This window comes from Apteryx rowi, unplaced genomic scaffold (genome assembly GCF_003343035.1).
Source record: "Apteryx rowi isolate R43461 unplaced genomic scaffold, aptRow1 scaffold_53, whole genome shotgun sequence".
In the NCBI taxonomy this organism is placed as follows: Eukaryota; Metazoa; Chordata; class Aves; order Apterygiformes; family Apterygidae; genus Apteryx; species Apteryx rowi.
Window position 1 is genome coordinate 2,400,232 of NW_020450794.1, and position 17,364 is coordinate 2,417,595.

Consider the following 17,364-nt stretch of genomic DNA (forward strand, 5'->3'; position numbering starts at 1 on the left):
AATGAGCAGAACAGCAGGAAAACGAGGCGTGGCAGGAAAGGAAAAAAATTGGGATGGCGGAAGATGGACAGCTGTCACTTAGCTGGTCTTGGGACTGAGCGGGAAGAGCAGGACCAGCCTGGAGGAAGCAGCAAGGAAGGCAAGAGGGGTGGAAGCGGCAGCCACAAGGAGCGCCGAGCACAGAGAACTGAGGGCAAGCGGCGGGGGGACCTGGGCAGGCAGCGTGAGCCACAGGACCGGTGAGCAGGCACACGCTGGCAGAAGACAGCTGGGGTCGGGAAGTGTAGCAAGCTGCCTGTGCTCTCCCCAGGACCAAGCACAGCCCCAGGATTTGTTGTTCTGCTGATTAAGTGGGTCAGGGCTGCTTCAGTGGCATAAATAACCTGTTGCCCCACACTGAAGGCAGTGGGAGTTACCATTTCAAGAATGAAAGGACCGAAGGATGGGCTTAGCAGTCCCAGGCAGCCCAAGCCCACAGACATGACTTGACCTGAACTCTTTTATACTCTTAATTTCTTATTTATATGCTAATAAAACTAAATCCAAGGAATATATCCCAGGGTCTGTAAAATGAAGGTGGGGACAGTGTTTTAGAGTCGTTAGGAAAGGCGCTTGCTTAGAATGGGCAATACTAAAGCAGAAGAAATTAATTTGGAATGATGGATATTCTTGATACAGCTGCAATTACTTTTTGCTGCCTGCTAAGTTCTTCTGGTGACGTTTGAGATTAAACATAGTAGTTTTCCAGGGATGCCAGATCTTTACTTCCTATGCTCTCTCCTTCTCATTGTGGGCAATATGCATTTTTGCTTATCTGCTTTTGAAGGACTCAAGACATCTAGATTGGCATGCAGATATTTGCAATTTGGTCTGCACCCGTTTCACAGTCATTAGCTCTATAAATAGCAATCATACGCTCTGTACATGTCCACACAGCAATATGCGGTGGCTTCTTCTTCACTGTTAGAAAAGCTGGTGGCATCTTGACTTTTCAGTATATTCATAAATGTCTAGTGTCTGTAACAAGCACACAGTATTAACGGAGTATGACATGATACAGAATTCTCCAAGTCAAAGTATATTTTGTTAACCAGAGGCCTAACTAAGCCTTGATTCTGCAAACGTTTACATGCATGTTTAGCTCTGTGCTTCTGCGTGATCCTGCTGAGGTCAACAAGCAACTCCTACACATACAATTAAACCTGTGCTTATGTTCTTGTGGAATCTAACAGTAGATGTGAACATGAACACCTGCTATAAAAATATGGCTGCCAGCTTAAAGGTAAGAAGATAATTCCATTTTTACTCAGTGCTATCCTTGCAATTCTGAATTCTCCTGTTTAAACGTATATTTGAAATGGATTCCTTCCTTATGAAATGGAGTATTTTCAGACTATTTTCAGTGGTGCCCAGTGACAGGACGTGAGGCAATGGGCACAAACTGAAACACGGGAAGTTCCATCTGAACATGAGGAAAAACTTCTTCACTGTGAGGGTGACAGAGCACTGGAACAGGTTGCCCAGAGAGGTTGCAGAGTCTCCTTCTCTGGAGATATTCAAAACCTGCCTGGACATGATCCTGGGCAACCTGCTCTAGGTGACCCTGCTTGAGCAGGGGGGTTGGACTAGATGATCTCCAGAGGTCCCTGCCAACCTCAACCGTTCTGTGATTCTGTGATTTTGTCAAGACGATAACTTGAGTACAAATGTATTGAGGAATTTAATAGAAATGGTCCAAAACTGGAAAAAATGCAAACAAAAGTGTCACAAAAATTTAAAGTGCCAATCTAACATCCAGGAGATATATTACCATTTCCAAACAATAATGCTCCGAATCAAAAAACAACAAAGTAATTAAAAATGGAGCATTACGATTACAGCCATATTGCTGTGCCCTTCCATTCTTGGCCTTTTCAATCCCTTCAAGTTTCAGCCAAGTGCAGCTTAAAAGCTTACATTTTTAAAGTGCAGGACATGTTATTAGTAATTTGAAAAATTCCTGGCCTTTGTAAGGGACTCTACTTCCTGTATGCCGTAATTTTAATATGTTATTCATTATTATTTATTAACAATCCGATGTATGTAGTAAAAAAGAATTGGGGAGTTATTGTTGTAAAGAAGGTTGTGTGGATAGTTAGATCTATTTAAGAGATTTAAGTAGAACCACAATTCTTCGGACCAGCTGAGAATATTTTTTTCTGAGATGGAATTGTGCTGTGGAAATTACAAGATACTCATATACACGCATACGTGTAGTGCATGTATACGTATCCAGAAGGACACAAGACAAATCTACCTATCTCCTGATGAAGTTTTTTTTTTTTTTTTTTTTTAATTTCCCGGCACGCTGATTGACAGACATCAATTGCAATCTATCAGCACAAGCACCACGGGCGGTATTCTCAACATTTCCCCATTATGTAACACACTGACATATTGGTCAAGATCGGGTGTCACAGGTAAAGAGCTTTTGTATTCGGCATCAGCGGCAGCGCCGATTTGGCAAATGACTAGTGTGCTTTATAAGGAAACTCTGAGGAGGTGCTTTTCATAACAGTACATTTCCGTGTGCAATTAGACACGGAAAATGCACTGAAATAGTTGTCTCTTAACATTTTTTCTTCTTTTTTTTTTTAATGCACACAAGGTCACACATTTCTAAAAGATACACTCCTATGGGTTAACCTTTAATCTATGGTCACAGTCACCTCTTCCCTGCCTTCCTGGGAGGGGGAAAAAAAGAGATGCTTCAGACAAAGAAAACTGTCCTATTCAGCCACTGATGTTATTTTAATTGGTTAGGAGGAAACCCCATCCAACGCGTTCGGTGTCTGCGTGGCACGGACGGGCGGCCGCCGCTCCCCACACTGCGCTCGCTGCAAGCAGGGGCACCTGGGCTTGGTGGGCAGAGCCGTGCGAGCCCGGGAAAGAAATCGGCAGGACGCAACCGCGAGCCTCGGCACAGCCGCCGGGCGAAGGGCTGCAAAGCGGTGAAAGAAGAAAGGGCCCCACGACGGCCACCCTCCCTTCTGCCGTCCTGGGAACCACGTCCTCTTAGAGACGGGCTAAAACGTTTCGCTCCCCATTTGCCGGCACAGTTTCATAACTAAGAGAGTGCTGATTTTCCAGGTAACGTTTTTAATTAACAATCTATTCATTCCTTTTTTTTTTTTTTTTTAATCATCCTGGTTAATTAGGCGGCACAACCAAGGAAACTTGAAGTTCAAAAACACATGGTCACAGAAAACCCTGTGACGTCATGGGCAATGCACTTCGGGCATCCTAACACCCGGTGTTATTATGAAAAATATATCGTTGTCCAAACCACTGACTAGATAATGTCAGTTCAGAGATATTTCACTATTTATAGTGCTTAAGCACTGTTTTAATGATGAGTTACTTCCTGGATAATACTTAAGTGGCCAGACACATTATAGTATAATTACCCTAAACACAAACTAATTTTAACAAAGCACCTTCAAAAATTCCTCGTATCTACAGTCTAACATTCCCTAGTTATACTTGCTATATAATAATGAATATAATTAATTTATACAAAATATATTTTTATACATATATCCCAATTACTTAAATTCAGTATTGGTAAAGCAAGATAAAATTAAAATCACAGCATCAAGAAGAAAGCTACTTAAAACCATTTTTCAGATGATTATTAGGAACGATTTTTTTATCAGTGACTTGTGTGAAAATTATCATTTCTAAACGTGTCCCTAGGGCCAAACCCAGCCACATCCCAAAGTTTGCAATGCGTCTAAAATAGTGAGCAGAAATAAAGTCCCAAACTGAGCTCATCTTTTTGCATCTTTGGATCACAGAGGTATACAAACATACAACTCAGAAATGGCTTAAAACAGCTGCCCAGCACAATACTACAAGCTATTTTTCTAATATATCGGTTTATTTTCAACACTTTTCATCCTAAGCTTTTCTCATAGCATAAAAATTAGGTGTGACACCCACCACTTCGCCTAGCTGATTATACAGTATAAAAGTTGACATAAAATATTACCTTTAAGGCTAGAAAAGTCACTATCAGAGCAACACTGACTGTGATGAATGCAAGGAGCCCTATCAGAGCAATGGAAAGAGAAGCCTGAGGTAAGACAACCCAAGAACACCTACGTTCTTAATTTTTCTTTTTTATTAAGTGTCTGATTGGAAAAATAAGCGAAGTGATCACGAAGTACCACCCAGCCCTTCTCTCTCTCTTCGCAGTTAATGTAGGCCATCACACAAACATTAAACTCCGATGGCAGCCTCGCGCTTGTCGTGAATGTTAAAGACCAGGACAAACTAGAGTCAATAACGCATCCGATTTGAGCCACGGGAGGCTGAATGCCTTCTGTGAGCTGCAGTTATGACCTTACCAAACAACCTCACTTTCCACAAATTAATAAAAACCTGCCGTGAAGCCAAAATTGAAGCTATGTCTTTTTTTTTTTCCCAGCAGTTCTTACCTTTTTGTTGTTCTCTTTAATATCTTGAGGATTCAGGGACTTGTAGTCACTGAGGGGGAAAATGGCACAGTGGGTACGTACAGTATTTGATAAAAGCAGCAGTTTTAAAACAAACCGAATCTAAAAATTTGACATACAATAATATCATACAGTAACTAGCAATTTCACAGCAATTCAATCAACAAAACTAATAGTGTGGAAAATTAAAGGAATAAGTAAATAAATAAATAAATAAGCACCGATTACATGTTTCATTGCCTGAAGCTTTCCATCTAAAAGAGAAGTTAAGGCAGGGACTAGAGGCCGGCCTTGACAACCAAATTTACCATGAGGTAATCCGTCCTTGTCAGCGTACAAAGAGCTACAGGCTGATTTCTCTCATCTCATTTCAACACGAGCACAATTTTCATAATCATCTTGAAGTCAGTTCTTTGTACAAGATTAAGAAGAAGGAAAAAAAAAAAAATCAAATCATATAGAGGGGAGGAACAACCGTTTAGGCAGCTAGGGAGAGCAAAGAGGTCAGGAAGTTTGAGCACTCGTAATCTGTTTTCTTAGAAAGGATGGCTCCTGGTTTAAAAGAAAAGGGTGGAACAGTTCGACACCAGGAATGAACAGTGATTTGATTTTTATGTAAACTTAACCGCTGCATTTTCGTTTGAGACTTAGCTTATACATGCAGAAGTTGTACAACTTACATGAGATCTGGTCTAAAGTGATGCAGTATTGCACAGAAGGATAAACCGTTTCTCCACGATGTAGTAAAATTGGTGATTTTCACTCCCCTATAGTTTTTTGTAACTTCTTTGCACCACACGAGCAGTGACTGACTGGCATTTGGCTTTCTCCCCAGAACAGGACTTGGTATTGGGCTTGGCTGCAAAAGAGAACAGGCAAAAAAAAAAAAAAAGAAGAAGAAGATAAAAGAATTTAATGGAAGAAGAGAATTAACATTAATTGACCTAACTAGGTGATCTGTACGCTTTGATGTGAGTGTAGGTCCTTCACAGCTGTCAGTTCCCAATGCCTGCAGCTCGCAGAGACGCCCATCGCAAGGCAGTATCGCCAGCCGTCGCCCTCAGTGCTCGTCCCCGAAGGCCGCAGCTACGCGGGCCACAAGCTGCCAACGGCCGCCCCAAACACCGCAACGCTCCGAGCCCTCCAAAAGGTCCCCCAAAACGCAGGCACCCCTGCAAGCCCTCTCACTTTTAATGAAGATGCCATTCAGCCGGCAGCAAAAGCAAGGCATCTTGGGGTCAGGGTTTACCGCAAGTTGGGATCTACTCTTGCCGTGTGAAGATCAAAGTCACTGTGCGCATGACATATGATTAATGCATTAATCTTGTACACGCTCGAGCGTACGTTTTCCAGCTCCGCTCCTCCTGTTTAAGTGGGCTGCTGCACACAAGTGACCCCAGCGCGCTGTCTGGGAGCAGTCACTTCCAATCATAACCAAACAGTTCTCTTTTAGAGATTTGCTTTTTGCTAGTGGGAAAAGGAATTGGGACATAAATCCTATCAGATGTGCTTCCAAACAAACATCCTTAGTTGTTTCCCCAAACTGTATGTTGATACTTTTATTAACACCTTTGTTAGCATAGTAAAAGAATTACAAGGAAATAAAATAAGAAAGGGATCCTAGGCCAGGCATTTGGCATTTACCAGCATGTCTGCAGTTTCTTGAATTCAGCGGCGAACTTACTAATTGCAGTTGATGCTTTCAAGAAACGCGCACTCATTTCAGTACAAAAATATTTTCACATTAAAAAGTTCTTAGATGTAAGTAAACAGACAGAGCTATCAGACTAATATAAATCCAAAGAGTGAATTACAGAGAAAAAACTGAGGCCACTCCTTTTGTCAGGGTAATATAATTAAAAATGTATATATAAAACAAACATACTATTTATGCACCTTATGGCTAGAGAGTCCCCAAATGAAGACAAAAAAACAGAGCAAGTAATTTATTATATCACAGCCACTTCAGTTGAACAAGCAAATCCTTTTGGCCATATTGCCTATTTGTGAAAGACCAACGATGCCCCCACTTGACTAAAGTATGTCAGTGCTCAGCAATTATCCGCTAGCTGCAAACTGATTTATGGTTGCACTGCTGGTGGGGAAGAAAATTTACAGAACCAGGAAAGTAATTTTTCATTTCCCCTGAGAGTCAGCCCGAAAAGCTGTTTTATAAACACACCCACCTCATCCTCAGAGAGAAGCGCTGCCAACTAATTTAGCATGCACAAAATGTATATATTTTAAAATACCAGATCATATGTATAAAATAACTCGTTTGGAAAGTTGTTGGTTTTTTTTAATCCTGTCAACGATTCAGATCAGTGTGAACAAATCTTTTAATGATGTGACAAATATGTCTAACTACACTGAACTAACATCTTAGCAGAGATGCACAAAATAGGGAAGAAGTAGTAGTAATACATGGCATGCTTTCATCCAGTGCTAATCAGAGTAACAAACATTGTTTAGGAGCCTCCGGACAGTTACTCCAGATTCCCAGTGATGTACCGATGGTCAGGTTCTGCCTCTCTTTTTATTTTTTTATTTATTTATTTATTTTTTTTTTTTACCAACTGAAGCGAAAAAAGTAATTAATTACTGACCCCAAATTTAAGGTACATTACTTAAAATACATTTGATATCTAAACTATATATACGGAAGTAATACAGCTGGGAGAAAATGATGAAAATAGCACTGTCATGATACAGAAAAATTCTATTTCAGTAATATTTTAAGCACAGAGCTACACCTGTCAAACTGTAGAGTACTACTTAGCAAATATATTAAATGCCAACTATAAAGTCATTTTTTATTTGTTGCTGAATCCCTCCACAGCAGTGTTAAATGTTCCAGTCACCATCTAATTCTTTTCAGTTAACTCTGAAATGACTTTAGGCAAAATTACCTCTTAAATGTCTTAATTCAACACGTCTAACATAAACTGAATATTTAAGTGATTTTAAAACTAGGTTTTATAGGAGCGATTAAAGGACAACAAAAGCTGTAATATCAATACATTTAGTTGAATTTAGAATTTTATTTACAAATTATTGATTTATTCAATCCAAATTACAATTCCTTGAAAATCTAACTGTAAGTTAGAGGGTTTTTTCCAAATTTGTGCTTCCATTGGCTTAAGTTCTTCTAAAAGTACTTCATCCACAACGTGCAAGGTTTTAGCATGTGCACAATAGAATTTTACAATTTCTTTTTCTCTAGCTGATAAAGCAGAAATAATATACTGCTTTCTCTCCAGATCTAGTATTCCAAATTGTCTGGATAAAGGTGAAGTTAATAATACAATAATGTTATGCTATTATTCACCCCCTGAGTCAAAACGTTTTTTATTTAACCTATGATAAAGTGTTCAACTCCAGACACTGCCGAAATCTGAATAATGGCAGAATTGTGCTTAAAGCATTTGGCATCACCAAAAAAGTTTTGATTTTTTGGGTGAAATACCATTATGGAAAACCTTCTCTTTCCATACCTGCAGGTTGTGCACACTAGTTCACAGGTTCAGTGCAAACACAAATACCACCGCTTATTTCTAGCAAATATTTGTTCTGTAAGATTGGTAGGAAATGATTAAATGAAATGAAAATTTATAGTTCGCTTGTTCTTACACCGTTCTTTTAAGCACCAACTACACAACTGCGCTAGGCCAAATTCCCTGAAAACTCGTTTGGAAACACCATGGAAAAGGTTTTAGATACGCCCAGCAGACGCCAGCTCCGCTCGCCCAGAGGTGAGTTACCAACTCCAACGCAACCACTCGGCCGCCAGCGGCGGATGAGCTGCTGTGTGGCAAGCGCCGAGCAACCAGAGCTGGTCCCTCGCACGCCAGCTCAGATCCACCTGCAGCAGCGTGTGGGTGGATGTACCAGCTGGAGTCAGCGCTAGCTTCAGGATATCTTTGTTTCACAGTCAACAGTGCCTTTACTTTATTCCTCTTTTACATGTGCTGGTAGCTAAATTAATATGTTTTCTACTGTATGCATTGTTCCTCGTGGGAGGTCATCCCACCAGACCATTCCTTTACATTACCAAGCGAACCTTCACTTTAAATATTAGGCTGCTTCTCAACATTTCAAAATATTTAAATAATTGTTTTGCTGCTCCCAGGAACACAGCACCAGGCACACTGATGGTTAGCAAGGCTGGGCTCCAGCTGCGCCTTTGACGCATGTTGGCCAGCGCTCCAGAGGAAAAGACAATCCAGCTGGGAGGTGGTGACAGGAACCCCCACGAGAAACACAGAGCAGCCAGAAAGGAGAGAGCAGGGACTCAGTCTGAATAACTCTCGGGAGCTCTTCAACCCACCACACAGGGGTGAGGAACTTGAAGAGAGCAAGAGGCAGTGATGAAGGCTGGAAGAGAAAGATGCTGAGAGGAGGCCTACAGAGGAGTAAGGAAAAAAAGTACATCACAGCGGTGGGAATCTGGGTAGACAACTTATGAGGTTTGAGTTTTATATTAATGAACACAACTCCCTAAAGAGGACAGGACTTGAGAGAACAGTCTAGGAAGGCTAATTAACTGCACGAGGAGAGGAAGCTGAGATGGAGATAGGGCTCCAAGGCAGACTAGGGAAGACCTGCAAACAATCAACAAATGAGTTATGTTTCTCAACTAGCAAGTACAGGCAACTGTCCCTTCCTTCTCTGACTGAGCAAAATAAAAGGGATTTTCCCTTGCCCTTACCAAAGCTGCAATGCCATCTAGCTCACTGAAAATTGTGAAACCATTAAAATGCAAGATGAGGTAAATGAAAGCGGCACATAGTGAGGTGAGACAAAATGTGAGGTGAGACACATACAGCTGGATGTAGAAAAAGTTAGGGAAACTCAGTTGAACCGAGATGTGGTCTCAAAACTGCCATGAAGGTGCAATAGAGACAAGCCAGCCAATACATTTCAGTCAAACAGACTATTTGATATAATCAAAATACTATCCTAGAATTTTATTTTTCAAACACAGGGCTCTACCCATAAGAACTGCCCAGCACAGGATTATTCTAAATTGCATATGGCTCATTTAATAGCATTTATGCCTTTGGCAGGGCTGTGTGTATCCAACGTGCATTCAATTTTGTTTATTCTGGGCTGTGGAGCAGTCCAGGTGTAAGTCAAAAGCTGATTTTTCACTAGTAACAGGATAGAAATAGAATATGGAAATCAATACTGTCAAGATGAACTAAAACTGCTTCGTGTTTTCTTCTAAAGATGGAATAAAACCTCAGTACGACTAAGGCCATGAGGATATGTTCTCTATTGAGGCTGTTTATTTTTTTAAGCGGCAAGTCACCAAAACATTATGATGGTTTCAGTGATACAACAAAATACAAGTGGCACTGCTCTTTTGTTTCTAGTAGGTAAGGTAGGTCCAAGTATTAGAGAAGTTTGCTAGATATATAATCTACTGCTCATTCCCATTTCCCCAAAAGAAATGTTAGGAGTTCTGCTATCTAACAACCCTAACACAAACAAGTCAGTTTAACAGCATATTTTCTAACTTTGCATGACATTGGGTATGATTGCACAAAATTTCTCCAAAGTCTACTGTCCTTAAATATGACAAATCTAGAAATTCAGCTGCCCTGTAAGAGTTATAGATTCACTAAATTTGTTTCCTATATATGATTAATAGCAAGTATTTAGGTAAATCCCGGATTTCTCCAGCACCAGACATCTTTAAACTTTGCTTTCCTTGTTCTTCTGGCTACGCCTTCAGCTATTATGGATATGCAACAAAATATGAACTTTTACTTTAAAAGGTTTAGGCATAAGCTTTTAATTGTTTATCAAAAGAAGGATTTAACAGGTTTAATTTCAGCACAATGAAACCACTCTATATTCAATCGCAACCTTAATATTTAGACATCTGCCCAACCTGACATGATGCTCTAATGTCTGAACCTGGCAAGATTTGGAATGTAAGGAGGAAGGTGAATCCTTGGGACATGCCTCAAGTTTGCTGTCGGTGATGCAGGTGAAATGATTTCATTCTTAAGAGTTTTCAGTTGCCTGTTACATATATTGGTGGTCATGAGGTTGGAAAGAACTTTTCCAAACTATGCCTGGGAAAAGACAAGGAAAGCAGCAACAGCACATACATGTTATCTAAATTGCCAGGATATGGAACAAACGTAACTTTCTAGACAACAACAGACCCGCTCAGTCTGGGAAGAAGAAGAAAGCAATCAAGGCTGCCTGGATAGTCTCCTCGGTGGTTTTCCAAATTACATGGCTTTGCAAAAGGCACGGAAGGCACTTGCTTGCAGCCCTGCGGAAAGGAGTGACATGCTGGGAGAGGGAATAATTTCCTGCAAGGTTTACTCCACCCAAATTTCCCTCTCAAAATAGTTGGGGGGATGTTTATTTTTAGTGTTTTTAGCATGTTTAACCATATGATGCAGTGTTTAACTGAATACTTCGGACCCATGCAAGAATTCGTGAGGATAATGCATGTGATCAAGAAGCACACGCACCACAAGAGCCCATTATTGTATTCCCTCTCCTATACAGCCACCGCTTCCTAGTGCTTGCCACTCTCCCTTGCTGTCTCACATCTAAACTTACACACTTTGTGCTGCACACAGCTGGAGACCGTATAAATAAGGGTTGTCCTAGGGTAGAGAGCAAGGAAAGCTTCAACACGGTGTCACTCCTGGTCCCAACCTGCAAGGTTTAGCAAGTCCTCGTGTTTGAGTTAGTTTGCTCCACATAACTTTTACTTCTCCAGCCCCTCAAACAAGCATTCTGATGCTATTTTTGATTCTAATCATCACTACCAGTTTCTTCTCACACCATCCCTGTCTGTCTCACTGCTCAAGGTAAGATGATGTTGCTCATTATTTCTTGTTATCCTTATTTTACAGTGTACAGTACTCAGCTTCACTTAAGGTCTATGATCCAAACATAGCACTTGAACTTCCTTGGGATCTCAGACGTGATAGTCATCATACAATATTAGAGCACTCTGCAATGGGCAAATGAGCTCATCGACACAATAGAGACACTCACAACTGGTATTTCACAACTAGGGAAACTGAGACAAAATTAAATAACTTGCCTGAACCAATAAAGTGAATCAACTATCATGAGAACTCAGAGACTCTATCTACCAAGTAAGAATTTGGTGTATGCATTCACAGCATGCCACCAAAGCAACTGCACCTTCTCCACACTCCAGGAGCAATCCAGAGTGCTCTGAATAACTGAAAATCAAGTTTCAGACTTGACCAAGTTAAGATCAAGTCAAGACTTGGACACCCAGAGGACAGGAACATGCAATTCATAACCTCAAATACTGGACTAGGTGGCTGGGTCCGTCTCACACAGAAGTCCAATGCCATGAGTTCTGTCCAGGCTCTTTGTGCCATGCAGCATTCATCCTGTGTAACAAAGAGACCATCCTCCTCCTTCAAACAACTTCCAATTTTGATGAAAAATAAGATGGCAGCCATACAGACACCTATTCTATTACAGGGTCTGGTTAGTTCTGCTCTGAGAACTTACTGAAGAAGTGGTCCAGTAGAAAAAACATAGCATGTAGTCTTTAAATGTGTATATTTATATACAATCTATATACACAGTGCACACAAAAATGGGAGAGATTATAGTAACAGACATAACCTTAAATCTGGCAATTCAAAACTTCTAAGCACTTAATTTTGTAATTTTTGTAATTACCTGGCAACTTTCTTTTAGCTTTTACTTTGTCTAGCAAGGAAGTAACTTTTTCTTAGCATAGGATTTTACATTAAGGGTTTGGTTTGGTTTTCATTGTTTGGGGATTAAAGGGTAAAAAGAAATGCAAGCATTATTGAACTGAACTCCAAACCTTCAGAACCACAAGCCACAACACTTCAACTACTGAGACAATTTCATCACTTGGGCAACAGGACACAGAGCCTGTCTGCTCATGGGAATTAATTAAGAAGACAACAGACTGTTTATTTCAAGCTGAATAACCATCCACAACTACCTCCCCCTGTGGATGTTCTTAACAGAGAATAACAGTATCCGCAGAGGAAGTTAGGATAGCTAACTCACCAGGTTGAGAAGCCCTAAATTTATTAGCTAACAGCAAGGGAAAGATTATGTTAATGAGGTGGTAAAGGAGAGGCAAATCTGAGACAACAGAAAGAATTTGGTTACTTATGCACAAGAAATTTCACCTGATGGTCAGTACAGTCAGGAAAAAAAAGTCCTAGCAAACTCCTCCTGAGATTCAAGTGTTACAAAAGGATTGGCTGAGGCTCCTCTACCTTCTCTTCCTTGAGGTCACCTAACCTTTGTCTTGAATGACATGTTTTCAACAAAAGAAGCAGGAACAGGTATATAATTCATCCCATCAAGCCGAAGTGAATGCTGAGTTCATTCTCTGCTGATCACGTATATTTGTAATATAACAGTACCAACGGGTCACACGCGGGGATGGGGCCTCATTTTCCTGCTCTCAGGAGAGGAGTGATCTCCTATTTCCTCGTGTCCACTGGCTTTCTCCACTCGCCCCAGTGGCACGCGGGCTGAAGTCTCTGCTCCTCCACAATCGGCGCCGAAAGCACAGAGGAGAGACCAGGATACGGCCAGTTCGCAATTCCTGGCCTTCTGCCATGATGGGAACATTCAGAGTTTTGGGCAGCTTGCCAGAATTAAGCAACTTAAACCACAGATGAGGAATAGCAATTTTCAAAGCTTTTAACTTTGTTAAATGTGAAGCGAACTAGCAAAATGCACCTCCCTGGGCCCAAGGCTATCTCTGCCACATTTCAAAGGCCTGCAGCAAACAATGGAAGTGTTGGAGCTTGTCAGAAAAGGTCACAAGAATCTCTTCTGAAAGAAAGCATAAGGCAAACTAAAAATGATAGGCACTGCCAATGCTTCCTAAAAACAGTGAACTCTTGCTGCTTTTGCAGACATTTCTAGTTCGGGTTTTGTTTTGTTTTTTTAACATCAGCCATTAAACAAATGCAAGCCATTCTCCCACCCTTTGAAACATTTCAACAGACCTTGTTTTCTCAGGCACTCTTCTGCTGTGGTATCATTAATGTGACATTGCTCCACAGAAATTTATAGGATGCCTCTTTTGTAAATCTGGCGCATCAGGGATATTAATGTGCAGCCACAAGCAAATTTATGGAGATGTCAGTCTTTGCCTACGAGACAACTTTGTTTTGAATACTTGCAAGTACAACACCGGATTTGCACAGGTATTGCACTAACAACGAACAACCTTCTGCATGCCAAGGGGCTTAGAGCATGTGCTATCTGTAAGTCTGGTACTGATGACGCAGACATCTGATGGGGTACTGCTGAATGCCAAACAATGCTTCCTAATGGAGAGTGGAAAAAAAATAAGCATATTCTACAATCTTGCAAGAGTCGCTGGGTGTCCAGGACCTTAGATCAGGCATAAAGATCGCTGTTCTTCACAAAGCTCATTAGGATAGCTATAGGTGAATGAGGATTTAATGGAAATGAGCCAGTTTTAGCCTTGCTAACCTACTGCATTAGCAGCCCCCTCTATGCAAACAATAATAACAAGAGGAAGATCAATAAAAATGTTGCTTCACCACTCTGTGGTAAGAGGGGTTAGAGGGAACTACTGAGAGATGATGCAGAGAAGGTTGAAATGTTCAATGCCTTTCCCCCCCCCCCATCAGTCTTTATCTTACAGGTCAGAAGCAAGTTGGTGACCAGCATTATTATTATCAGACACAAAAAGGTCAGATCTCAGCCAGGTGTGGAAAAGAACAGGTTAGAAAGAGTTTTGATAGGCCAGATGCTTTCACTTTCAGATCAGCTGGACATGCTTAATGTAATCTTAGGATACTGAGTCTAAAACAACATTAGAACCATTAATGGTCAGTATGAAAACGTGAAGATGGATGAGATACTAGAGAAGTGGCAAAAGACTAAATTCCTTTCCAGTCTTCAAAGGCAGAAAAAAGAGGGATCAGGAGAGTACAGACAAACTACTGAAAAAAGAGTGGAACAAATAATTAAGTTATTTGTTGGCATATGAAAGATAAAAAGTAGACATGCAGCTAACAACATGAATTTGTCATGAACAAATCATGACAACCAATTTTTTTCTACAACAGGGAAGAAGGCAAGATAGGGTAGAAGCAGCAGATAGCACGTATTTTGATTGTAGTTAAACTCTTTTTACTGTCTCTCAAGATATTCTCAGAAGAAAGCAAGGAAAAGAGAGCCTTAATGAGACTGACATAGCATAGGTGCAAAACAGACTGGGAAAACCATACCCACGATTAGTTTTAAATGATTCTCTGTCAAAATGACATAAGGCATTAAAAGGGGTTCTGCAGACATATCTCTTGGGTCCAGTTTTGCTGAATGTTTGGATTAGCAAGGCGGATGATGGGCTAGACCCTGAAGCTGGGATGGACATCATATTCACTACAAGTTCTCAAAATGACCAAAAACAGAGGAGAAAAGGTCTGAAAAAAAACACTCTTAGCATGAAATTCAATAGGTACAAGTGCAACATAGGAAAGAGCAATCATTTGCATAAATGCAGGATGAGGAAGAACTGGTTAGGTAACAGTTCTTCATATAAGGATGTGGGGGAAACAGTGTATTCAAGCTGAACATAAGTCAACAACATCAGGTCGTTGTGAAAAAGGCAAACAACATTCTGAGATGTACAGACAGGAATAAAGCTTGCAAGACATGTACTGCCTCTCCCACTCCACTCAGCATCAATAAAGCTGCAGTTGAAATCTTATGTTAAGTTTTGCATGACAAAGTGTAAAGAAGATGAGTCCAAAAATACAGCAGAAAGAAAGATGAGGAAAAAAATGAACCACAAAGAAAGCTAGGGAAGATTATTCATCTTAAAAATGAAATGGCAGAAGAAGGGAACGTGCTAAGTCTTCCAGGAGTCTGAAAGAGGAAGAAAATCCTTTGTTCCTCATACCAGTGTTTAACAAAAAGCATACAAGCTTTAATCAAAAGAGGTTAGACATTCGGAGGAACAATCTCTAAGACAGTACAGTGAAGCACTGGCACAGATTGCCGTGAAGAGTCATGGAGTCTTCACTACTGGAGGTCTTTAACAAGACCAAAGAGGTTGTGGAATCTCCTTCCTTGGAGATATTCAAAAGACATCTGGACACAGTCCTGGGCAATGTGCTCAAGGTGACTCTGCTTGAGCAGGGGGTTTGGACTAGATGATCTCCAGAGATCCCTGCCAACCTCAACCGTTCTGTGAAGAGATTGAGCAAAACTTTACTTTGGAAAAGCTGGACGTGCTTTTGGGCAAGTGGCAGGATGCAGCAATGTCCCCAGATGAGTTTCAGACCTACCTGCTCTGTGTTTCTTAACTCCCCGCACTACATGGAAAGCCTAGAAGCAGCAGGTGATCGTGTGGGTACGCGGGGCTCCTCTGCCCTTTCTTGCAAAGGACCACGTATTTTAGCTTTTCTGCATAACTAGAATCTACTTCCTTAGCTATTTGAACACATAAGAAGTTCCATAATCCCCAACGCAGCAACTCTCTTTACTCCAAATGAATATTTGGACAGAGTATGTCATTTAGTTATCTGTTAATTGTTTAAGAGAGAGGCTACAGAAGTAGTACAACCCGGTCGCTCCAACTGCTCTTCACTGACACTGCTGGAGAGGAAGGCTCTTTCCCATTCAGCACATCTCCTCAGTAAATCACAAAGACTTTTTAAAATCAAGGATACATTAGAAAGACTATTTCATCTGTAAGATAAGAGTTCAGTTCAAACCCAGGAAAACAGTCAGTAAAAGGAATCACTTGATCACAGATTGGTGAAAGTAGGTATTTAGACAAACAGTCAAATTGTAAGCAACACCACAGCTGAATCAGCTGGATTCAGTTCTCACAGTCATAGCAGAGAGGTCACAGGCAGAGCAAACGTGGAGACAAAATTTCTGTTTTTTCTGTTTTTAAGAAAAAACAAAGGCGATAGATACATGAAAAATCCTTCTATACCATAAACAGAATACGTCGCTCACAAAAACCTTTCATGAACTATATACATAACCAAAAATATTATTAAAGAAATAAAGTAGGTGAAAACCTGAGGAATGGCAGACTTGAATAGTCTTGATTTAGTTGCCCAATGGAACAAACATTATTTAAGCACTATGAAGGCAGATAGCTATCTTTAACTCATTGAGTAGTACCTTATTCTGTGAATAGCCCCCATGGAATAACAGCCAGTACTCAAAGATTCAATAGCTTAATGAACATAAGACTGGCACAATCTAGAGCTTAATTTGCATGCAGTTTGAATATTTTTGCTTTATTATGTTCATTTCAAAATAAAAATACATGCAAAAGTAACAGCTATTCAAGTGCCACTTGGCTTAACCTATATTCTTCCAGGAATTCTTATGCTATCCAAATTTGCTAATTGCTAGGACTTGTGCAGCTAAAAGGAGAAATATGTTAAGAGAAAATATCCTTTTTGTTTTATAATACATAATTAATACAAGCTTTTCTAGCTTGAACACTGGCAAATCTATCCTCTTGAAAAATACACACATCATTTTCATGCTACAAATTAAATTTGGTGTGGTTCTGCTTTTAGCACTCAACAAGTAAAAGCTTGTAAATGAAAAGCTGAAGCATAAAGGTATGGCAAGTCTCATTTAAGAAATCAAAATCTTTAGAAAACAGGACTTCTCTCCAGAAAAGACAAGAAAGGCTGCTAATAATTAAGTACTGCTTTTGATTAACACTTTATACCACATGCTTATTTTGAAAGTCTTTATTTAAGCAGCTCTTGTTATAAAACTAATCAAATCACTGCACTTCATTCCCATATGATGCCTGGCTAATAACCACACAACAGTTGGAAAC

At 40.4% G+C, this 17,364-nt stretch overlaps 1 protein-coding gene across 8 annotated transcripts in view; it reads right to left on the bottom strand.

Moving 5' to 3' along the window:
• EHBP1 (EH domain binding protein 1) overlaps nt 1–17,364 on the bottom strand; it is a 222,703-nt gene that overhangs the window by 75,083 nt on the left and 130,256 nt on the right. For all 8 annotated transcript variants that reach the window (XM_026080724.1, XM_026080728.1, XM_026080727.1 and 5 more), the window contains 2 exons: nt 5,177–5,355; nt 4,479–4,527 (listed from right to left, as the gene is read on the bottom strand). In XM_026080724.1, the coding sequence (XP_025936509.1) occupies nt 4,479–4,527; nt 5,177–5,355 (228 nt within the window). The remainder of the gene's footprint in view (nt 1–4,478; nt 4,528–5,176; nt 5,356–17,364) is intronic.